The sequence below is a fragment of the Neolamprologus brichardi genome, chromosome 14 (assembly GCF_056152115.1).
Source record: "Neolamprologus brichardi isolate AB-2024 chromosome 14, ASM5615211v1, whole genome shotgun sequence".
In the NCBI taxonomy this organism is placed as follows: domain Eukaryota; kingdom Metazoa; phylum Chordata; class Actinopteri; order Cichliformes; family Cichlidae; genus Neolamprologus; species Neolamprologus brichardi.
In genome coordinates, this window is record NC_142117.1 from 23,945,441 (window position 1) to 23,953,837 (window position 8,397).

At 43.5% G+C, this 8,397-nt stretch overlaps 2 protein-coding genes across 3 annotated transcripts; one reads left to right on the plus strand and one right to left on the minus strand.

Annotated features, from left to right (window-relative positions):
• The first annotated feature begins 526 nt into the window (after positions 1-526).
• Positions 527-5,271, plus strand: srprb (SRP receptor subunit beta). The gene is made up of 7 exons (XM_006795492.2): positions 527-764; positions 1,093-1,187; positions 1,283-1,360; positions 1,444-1,526; positions 1,863-1,999; positions 2,221-2,275; positions 4,426-5,271. Exons 1-7 carry the CDS (start codon positions 596-598, stop codon positions 4,637-4,639), a joined length of 831 nt encoding a protein of 276 aa, XP_006795555.2. The 5' UTR covers positions 527-595; the 3' UTR covers positions 4,640-5,271.
• A 469-nt stretch (positions 5,272-5,740) lies between these two features.
• wdr53 (WD repeat domain 53) lies at positions 5,741-8,117 on the minus strand. 2 transcript variants are annotated; one of them, XM_006795371.3, is made up of 3 exons: positions 7,922-8,046; positions 7,044-7,539; positions 5,741-6,969 (listed from the first exon to the last, which is right to left on the minus strand). In XM_006795371.3, exons 2-3 carry the CDS (start codon positions 7,530-7,532, stop codon positions 6,307-6,309), a joined length of 1,152 nt encoding a protein of 383 aa, XP_006795434.2. In that variant the 5' UTR covers positions 7,533-7,539; positions 7,922-8,046; the 3' UTR covers positions 5,741-6,306. The 2 variants fall into 2 exon arrangements, with proteins under 2 accessions (XP_006795434.2, XP_006795433.2); XM_006795370.3 differs by lacking the exon at positions 7,922-8,046 and adding an exon at positions 8,058-8,117 and having other exon boundaries at positions 5,742-6,969.
• Positions 8,118-8,397: the final 280 nt, after the last annotated feature.

Consider the following 8,397-nt stretch of genomic DNA (forward strand, 5'->3'; position numbering starts at 1 on the left):
ATATACTGAAAAACGGATGGAGCAGCTAGCTGGAAGAAAGGTCCGCAAAGATTCGTGCGTGTAGTAAAGGAGGACATCACTACAAACATGACAAAGGAGGATGGTGTGACAGAGGAGGATGCTAGGCTTTAGGTGAGGTGGAGGCAGATGATCCGCTGTGGTGACCGTTAAATGCAGCAGCTGTCAGAAGGAGATGGAGGACTACACCGGATTTGCAGTGTATGCTTGATTTCAGTTCACTTCCTGCGTGTTAAAATTAGCTGTTTGTTTTTATACTTCCTTATCCCCTAAGATAACTGCGTCGTTTGGCTTGAGTAACCTTTGACCTTTTACATTACCAGGTACTATTTTTTTCTCTTTTCCTCATGAAAACTATCTTCCATTTACTTCCAGAGAAATAAACATGGCATGAAACTGTCATTTACCTCTAGCTGGTTCCAGCACTCCAGGTAATGTCTTTTACATACAGTCTGTGATCCAGACCCATAACGGAGAACGTCCTGAGCGGCGGGCGCCCCCTGCTGGTCGCTGTGGCTCCCTACAGGCTTCAGAGGAAAGGAGACGTGTCTCATTTCAGAGCAGCTTGGACCGACTGATGGAAGCACATAGCACCGGTGGAAACGTGGGAGAGAAAGCAGACGTGGAGATGGCAGGATCTCCGTTTGAACCTTACATCGAGTCCCTGCGGCAGCAGCTGGAAGAGCAGGACCCGGTCTTCCTGATCGGAGTTATCGTCGCTTTGGCGGTGGTTGTTATCACCTGTGGTAAGAAGTCATCTTAGCAGCTTAGCAGTCTAGGCCGAGCGTGTAGCTTAGCCCCGTTAGCCGCAAACAGCGGGTCTGTGATAAACCTGATATGTGAGCAGGGCTTTTTAACGTTGAAATACAATAACGTGTGCTGTTTTAATAAATTGATATATGTTTTAAATACTTTAGCTTAAGTAGCAAGCTAAGAAGCTAACAACGGCTGTTGGTTTCTCGGGAAGTCATTCAAACTTAGAGCTACCACACATTTTTGGCTAACGGACGGCAAGTTGCTTTGATACGTTGAGAATCAGTCAATGAATGTGTGTCCTTTGCTTTGTGTTTGCAGTCTTTCTGAAGTACTTCCTCACCAGTAAGACTGTGCGCACCTCCATGCTCCTGGTGGGGCTGTGTGACTCGGGGAAAACCCTGCTCTTCAGCCGGGTGAGTTAAGGCTGAGACAGACCCCGGAAGCCCGGGGGGGCAGCTCATGTTTGTTTGTTTGCTTATTTCTTTTTGTGCTTTTCATGTGTTGGCAGCTGCTGTCTGGAAAGTTCAAGCGGACACAGACCTCCATCACTGACAGCAGTGCTCCATACAAAGCCAAAAATGACAGGGTGAGTTGAGGACCGTTGGTGGACAGAAGTAACTCGTGTGAGTGTGGGATTTACACCGCTGTTTTTCTCCACCCCGTCTGCAGGGCAGCACCTGGACTCTCATAGACCTGCCAGGCCACGACAGCCTCCGTCCTCAATACCTGGAGAAGTTCAAGTCTGCGGCCAGGTGAGAGCAGGACGATCTGTGAGGTGATGCATGTGTAAACCGCTGACAGGTGAATGGAATAACGCTGACTGCTTCCACAGAATGAAATGTTCTGACCATAGACTGCATAGAAAGGATGGTGAAGCCATTTTTACCCTTACATGTTTTGCATCATCAAACACACTTTAATGTTAGAAATAACCTGAGTACATACACAGTGCAGTATTAACATCATGACTTAATTGATTAAGAGAGAAAAGCTATCCAAACCTACCTGCCCCGTGTGAAAAAAGTAATTGTCCCCTTGTTTCCATCCTTATCACATCTGTCTTATCATCACCCTGTCCTCTTTTTCAGAGCGATTGTGTTTGTAGTGGACAGCGCAATCTTCCAGAAGGAAGTGAGAGACGTGGCCGAGTTCTTGTACGTGTTATTGACGGACGCCGTGATCACCAGAAACACCCCGGCTCTCGTGGTGGCGTGCAACAAACAAGGTACAGCAACCCTCAGGAAGTTTTTAGAGAGCTGGTGGAAACTTTTTATTTGTTTTTTTTTCCATGTTTAAATAGAAGGATTCATAGTTTTCTGTCACATAAGGTAATTGCAGTTCACAGAGTGTGCAGTCACATTCCGAGGCAGGAATGTCCTAATATCTGAGCCTTCACTGTTTACTCTGAGTACATCCAGGTTATTCACTGGTGTCTTTATCTTGTAGACATCACCATGGCAAAATCTGCTAAACTGATTCAGCAGCAGCTGGAAAAGGAGCTGTAAGTAACTCTCTGTTTTGTTGTCTTCTTATACAATAAATATATTTGGGAGCATCGCAACAATAAAGTTTTGGATCAAAACTTTATTGTCCATCGCAAAGCAGTGGAACTTTTTCTTAAACGTGGCTCTCAGTGTAAATAAATAAAACCATAAAAAATAATGAATGCTACATAGCAGGATTCAAAGATTGTTGCAGATATGACATTTTGTTTTTCACTTTGTTCTTTTTCAGTTTTTGTGTAGTAATTATGCCAATTTATTAATATTTCCACTTATAAGCCAGTGACTGATCCTGTACCTGTTACGGCAGACTGTAGGACGTGTGTGTTTAATGTGGACTGTGATGTGTTACTGCAGCCTACCCCAGGTATCATAGGGTAAGAGGCGGGATAGGGCTGTTCGATATAACGAACAGCGTAAAATGAAACGATATAAAAACGTCTATCGTTTCATTTTACGCTATCTTTTGTTTCGTGGTGTCGCAAAATAAACTGTTTACGGCAATATTTTTTCACCATTTTGATGGTCACTGTAGTGGCTATATTAATTTCTTAAAGTTCTCTCTTTCTCTTATATTTAATATAACCACACTATGGATGGACAAGCGCCTGTTTTTATGCGTTGTGGTTAGCAACAATGACGGTAACACCATCGCGTGTCCGCTTGTTTATGTACAACATAAACCTTTCACAATAAAGCTCAAGATCCTGTTGAGACTTTTCAAAATAAACTGAATCACGTGAAAGAGCAGATTATTTAGGGATGAGAAGTAGAAAAGAGCCGCCAGGTGCTAGAAAATAAACCTTAGACTCAAACAGAACAGGCTTTTCTCCGCAGCATGTCGTGTAATAAATACTCACAAAGAAAACGGCGGCCGTTACAACTTATGTCTAAAAATGTATCGTTTCATGCATCGGTTAAAACACTCGACTCCTGCTACATGACGCGCAGCTGGAAACACTTCCCGCAAGTCGAGCTGCCTGAGATTCACAGAATTTACAGAAAATGTTACATTTTTGTGATTTATATCGTTATCGGACGACAGAATTCTTATATTGGGATATGAGATTTTGGTCATATCGCGCACCTAAGGCGGGATACACCCTGGACAGGTCGCCAGGCCTAACACAGAGGGACAAACAGCCATTCACACTCACTTTCGCACCTATGGCCAATTTAGACTGATCGGTTAACCTAACCCCACTAACTGCATGTCTTTGGACTGTGGAAGGAAGGCACAGCACCCAGAGGGGACCAACACAGACACGGGGAGAACATGCAAACTCCACACCATAAATAGTATGGTTGCCTCACAGCTGGCTTCCTCCCACAGTCCAGAGAATAATATATGTTTAGATATGTTTTAGATTTTTTAATGTAGTCTTCATTGTGCATATTATTCTAAATATGACCTCTAAAAAAATAGATGTATTTCAACAATCAATGTTGTTCTGGTAAATTTATCAGTACGTGGATCTTGGCCTTACACCAAATCCAAGATGGGAGTTTGGCAGTTTAGCTTAGGCTAAAATTGGGGCCATTTGGTACAACCCTATTCATTTATTTATTTATTTATTTATTTATTTATTTATTGCCTCAAATGTTTCCCCTAGATTATTTTATGTATTATATATTTTCATAATGTAAAAAATATTGACTAGAAATCTGGGCGCCTATTGCTTCAGTCAAGTTGGATTTTTAAAGAACTAGTTCTTTAGTTTCTCTAGAGACATAAATACATTTGAAACATTTCAAAGAGGAACCCCCAACTAGGCAAGGATCCCCTAACAGAAAGATATTGATGACTGTGAGGAGGAAGGACTTCCATTTAAGAGAACTAGACTCGGGGACAAGCAGCCATCAGCTACGACTGGTTGGTAAGAGAAAAGATCAGAATGGAACAAAATGAAAACTACAGAAGAGAAAAGGCAAAAAGTTAATTAGCTAAAAAAAATGTGGTGTCTTAGAGACAATAGAAGTGGGAGTCATCACCTGTAAGGACAAACACCCAAAGACTGTGTAAGGCCACATCAGAGACATGGTACTGGGTTTTTACTGTCTGCCACTTAAATCTTGAATCTAAAATAAACCCTACAGGTCTGCTGAGCAGTAAACGATTCTTCTTTAACGATGTCTCATTGTCTTGCAGGAACACCTTGAGAGTGACTCGCTCGGCAGCACTGAGCTCTCAGGACGGCTCCGTAGGCGGCAGCATGTACCTGGGCAAAAAAGGCAAAGACTTTGAGTTCAGCCAGCTGCCCATGAAGGTGGAGTTTGTGGAGTGCAGCGCCCGCGGGAGCAAGGGTGAAGACGGGGGGGATGCAGACATGGAGTTGCTGGAGAAGGCCCTGGCCAAACTGTAAACATCATCTGCTCAGTGCACATTGCCCTAAAGGCACAAACCTCCAAAATGTGAGACCACGCCAACATCGCCTGCACCTCTCAGTAATCAGAGGGGTGAAACGCCTCACACCTGTTAACTTTATTTAAACCTGTTCTTGCAAGACATGAAAGGATTTTAACAGTGGAAGACATCCAGGCAGATTTAGTAGGCTATTAGTAAGTGATTGTGGAAACGATCTCTACAGTGCTGTGAAGTGATCCTGCTTACTCAGTGAAATTTCCACTTTAAAAAGCTTCCATTTGATTGATTTATGACGTGCAGCTTAAAAACATTTTGTTAGACTAGAAGAAATATTGTCAAAGATTTTACCACCAGTGGATTTTTCTTAAGCTTTTCTCGTGCAGTCTGAGCTGTAAGCTGCCTTGTTAAATCAGACGGGCGTGAATTTGCTCAGTCTCGTGCCTTTTCATGTGTCGTTGTTGTGTTTTTCTTGTTTGCGGAAGAATGATGCTCCCTTCTTTGAAAGTGCTGCATGAATGCAGAACATTTCCAATGAATGTACTTTAATGTTTTGTTGGCGTTAAGAGAGCAGAATGCTGTTTGTAGTTCTCGGGTTTGGTTTGGAAACAAAAACTAAAGTTTTTGATGCTTGATGCTGATGTGTGTGGTGTGTCAATGAAATGCAGTCCAGGAAGAGGGAGCAGTCGTCTTCTTCTTTAGTGTCGCCATGCGATACATCCCCAGCATCCTACTTCTGTCACACCAACCACGTCTTAACCTCTTGAAGTCTTCCACCTCTTCTTGTTATTCCCACAGTCTCATTATCTGGCCTGCACGCTCTTCTTCACGTCTCCTGTGTAGTTTCAGTTTCATTAACCAGGTATTTGAACACATCTGCTCCTTGTGGCTTCACTCAGGAACTGGACAGAGTGATGAGATCCCTGACGGTTAAACCTTGATCCAGCGTTTCCTTCTGTTTTTTGCTTTTGTTTTTTTTGGAGTTGTGTATCCCAGAGTCAGCCTGTGGCAATTCATAAGCAGCAAACAGGACTTATTCATTAACATGTATTCCAGAAAATCCCAGTTCTTCTTTCACATGGGATGTGCTTTTATTTTTTATGCTTTTTTCATGTGGCAGCAATTCAAATGCATGTGTGGCTGTCTGCAATCATTTTTTTGTTCTGATGTCTGTGGGGCCAGCTTTCATTTACTGTGCTTTGATTTCTGTTGGCCACCTGGTTTGGATTGGGGTGGCTTCATTAAAAACTCTGTTAAACATGAAATGCAGATTTCTTCTGTCAGATGTGGCACAATTACAATCCAGAAAAATGAAGAACTTGTTTATAAAAGCATAACAAATCTATTCAGAGACAGAACGTGTATTTAAAAGAGACACTTTTATAGGGACACACACACACAAAAACCTCATAAATAAGCCTGCAGTAAACGAGACTCCAAAATAACTAACCTCTGGTTTATTACATTGTGGACTCTCATGCAGATTTTTTTGATGTTTGAGATTAAAACCGGTTGGGTTTATTTATTTATTTTTATTTTCAAAGTGTTCACACATTTTAAGAAGGAAAACCAAAAACATAACTCAGTCTCAATCAACAAACAGAGGGGAAAAAGGTTTTCTAAAAGATGAACTGCTGTGAGGGGGAAAAAAAGCTGTTTAGTGTCCAGTTAAGAGAGAGGATAGACTGTCAGACTGGAGCTCTGATCTGCAACTATCACACTTGGTTCTCCTTTCAGCACAGTAGGACACAGCCAGTTCACCTTGTCCCCATGGCTGATGCTCAGTTTAGGCCCAGACTTATCCTCCGTCACCTCCTCTGCGCTTCCTGCTGCTCCTGCTTCATCGCTCCCCTCAGCCTCGTCCTTCTGCGCATCAGTCTTTGTTTTCTCCTGGGACTGCTCCTTCCTCTTTGCTTTGCTCTTACCTTTCCTTCGATGGGGTGCTGTCTTTTGAATTTTCCCCTCTGGAGCCACCACTGGGTGCTTGCTGAGGTCCCATAATGCAACCTGGCTGTCATTTCCACCCGTGATGAGCCAGTATGGGTGGGAGAGGAAGTTAACAAAGTGGGCTTGCGAGGCTCCCTGGCTGTGGGCTTTAAACGCTCCGTGCTGCTCCAGTTTTGAGCCGCTCCCGATCCGCATCAGGTGTATCCGCCCGTCCTCTGCTGCGCACCCCAAAATATTTCCACAGCTCGAGACAGAAACGCAGTGGGCCAGCGGCGGGTTGAAGAGCTGACCAGGTCGCTGCTGCTGGTTGCCTTCCTCCTCTGCCACATCCTGAAGGTTGAGGGTCCACAGAGGGCGGGTCTTCTGCAGACCCCACAGCATCACCTGAGAGACCAACAAAGCTAATGTCAGGAAAGAAATGTTAGTAACAGGAAATAAGTAGGTAAACGTTTTTTCACCTGCATGTCGAGTCCGGCAGACACCAGGTTATTGGGCCTGTGAGGCCGAAAAGCAACAGAGGAGCAGATGTTGGTGTGTCTGCGCAGAGTCCTGCAAACTTTTCCTCCAGGAACCTCCAAGACCCGCACAGCCCCGGAGTCATCCGCCACAGCCAGGGCCGAACCGGTCTCATTCAGTGCTAAAGCATTGATCTCCTCCTCCCCTGCAGCCTGATACTCCTCTACGGGACCCTTCAGGCTCCTTGGGTCAAGCACACTAACTGCATCTCCATGTGCCACAAACAGCTGGTTTGGAGCTGAAGGTGAGAACACAACGCTTGTGCTGTCTTCCTCACCAGAAAGAGTGATGTGGCCTACGATGGTGCCCTCCTGGCTCCACACTGTGACCTCTCCACCCTCAGAGCCTGAAGCAATGAGAGTTTCAGGGCCCATAGACACCTCTACACAGAGAATGGAAGTGGAGTGGCCCTCAGACCACTGCCTGGCCATGCTGACCCTGTAAAATGTAGGTTAATGAGAAGAATTAGACATAATTCTAGATGTACACCAAGCCTATTTTTACTTAATAACACAGTGCCAGGTAGGTTTGGATCATGAAATTATCATGTAAAAACTGCATCTTGTATTTACTCAGATCATTTTTGTCTAATAGGAATATTTGTTTGGGGACCTGAAACATGCAAGTGTGACAAATACGCAAAAGAAAAAAAGCCCAAAAACACTGAATTTAAATGCGCTCAGGAGCGGTTTTCTAAATACTTAAATTGTACTTCACTCGCATATAAAGGATAAGCCTGTAAATTGGATGATTACTTCATAGAAACCACAATAATGAAAGAAGTTGCTACAAACAGAAAATCAAATCCAACTGTGCTAACCTGCTAGCTCAGCCGCTAATTTTTAACCTCCTGTCCAGCTGACGCTTTGACGGCGGTAACAAACACGTTGACCTGAATTTACCGATTACAGTTGATTTATAACGTGACTTCACCGAGAACAGAGAAATTACACTACCTTCTAGAGACGTTTAAAACTTCAGCAGGTTGCCATGTGAGGCTGAGTCGCCTGTTGATGTCGTCACGTACACGTATTAGGGTTGAGCCCTGTGTTTATCTTGTCAGGCGGCATCAGCGAGGATTTTTTTCTTTCTTATATTAAACTTATCTGCGTTAATATTTATTATTTATTTATTACATCAAGTATTTAAATAGTATATTCAAATAATTAATTTTCTTTTCATTTTCTGCAAAATTGGAGCAAAGTACTGCCTGCGAAGTGTGTTTCAGGGTAAAAAGCTGAAGTTGTGTCTGCGTTAAATGGGGTTTATTAGAGATATTAGGCTACAAAGCCACTT

Excerpts from the sequence above, each read along its gene's own strand:
- srprb (XM_006795492.2), top strand. The coding sequence starts at position 596 with ATGGAAGCACATAGCACCGGTGGAAACGTGGGAGAGAAAGCAGACGTG. Across the intron at positions 1,527-1,862 it reads AAGTTCAAGTCTGCGGCCAG|AGCGATTGTGTTTGTAGTGG; the intron begins GTGAGAGCAGGA and ends CCTCTTTTTCAG. Across the intron at positions 2,276-4,425 it reads CAGCAGCTGGAAAAGGAGCT|GAACACCTTGAGAGTGACTC; the intron begins GTAAGTAACTCT and ends ATTGTCTTGCAG.
- wdr53 (XM_006795371.3), bottom strand. The coding sequence starts at position 7,532 with ATGGCCAGGCAGTGGTCTGAGGGCCACTCCACTTCCATTCTCTGTGTA. Across the intron at positions 6,970-7,043 it reads CTGCCGGACTCGACATGCAG|GTGATGCTGTGGGGTCTGCA; the intron begins GTGAAAAAACGT and ends TTGGTCTCTCAG.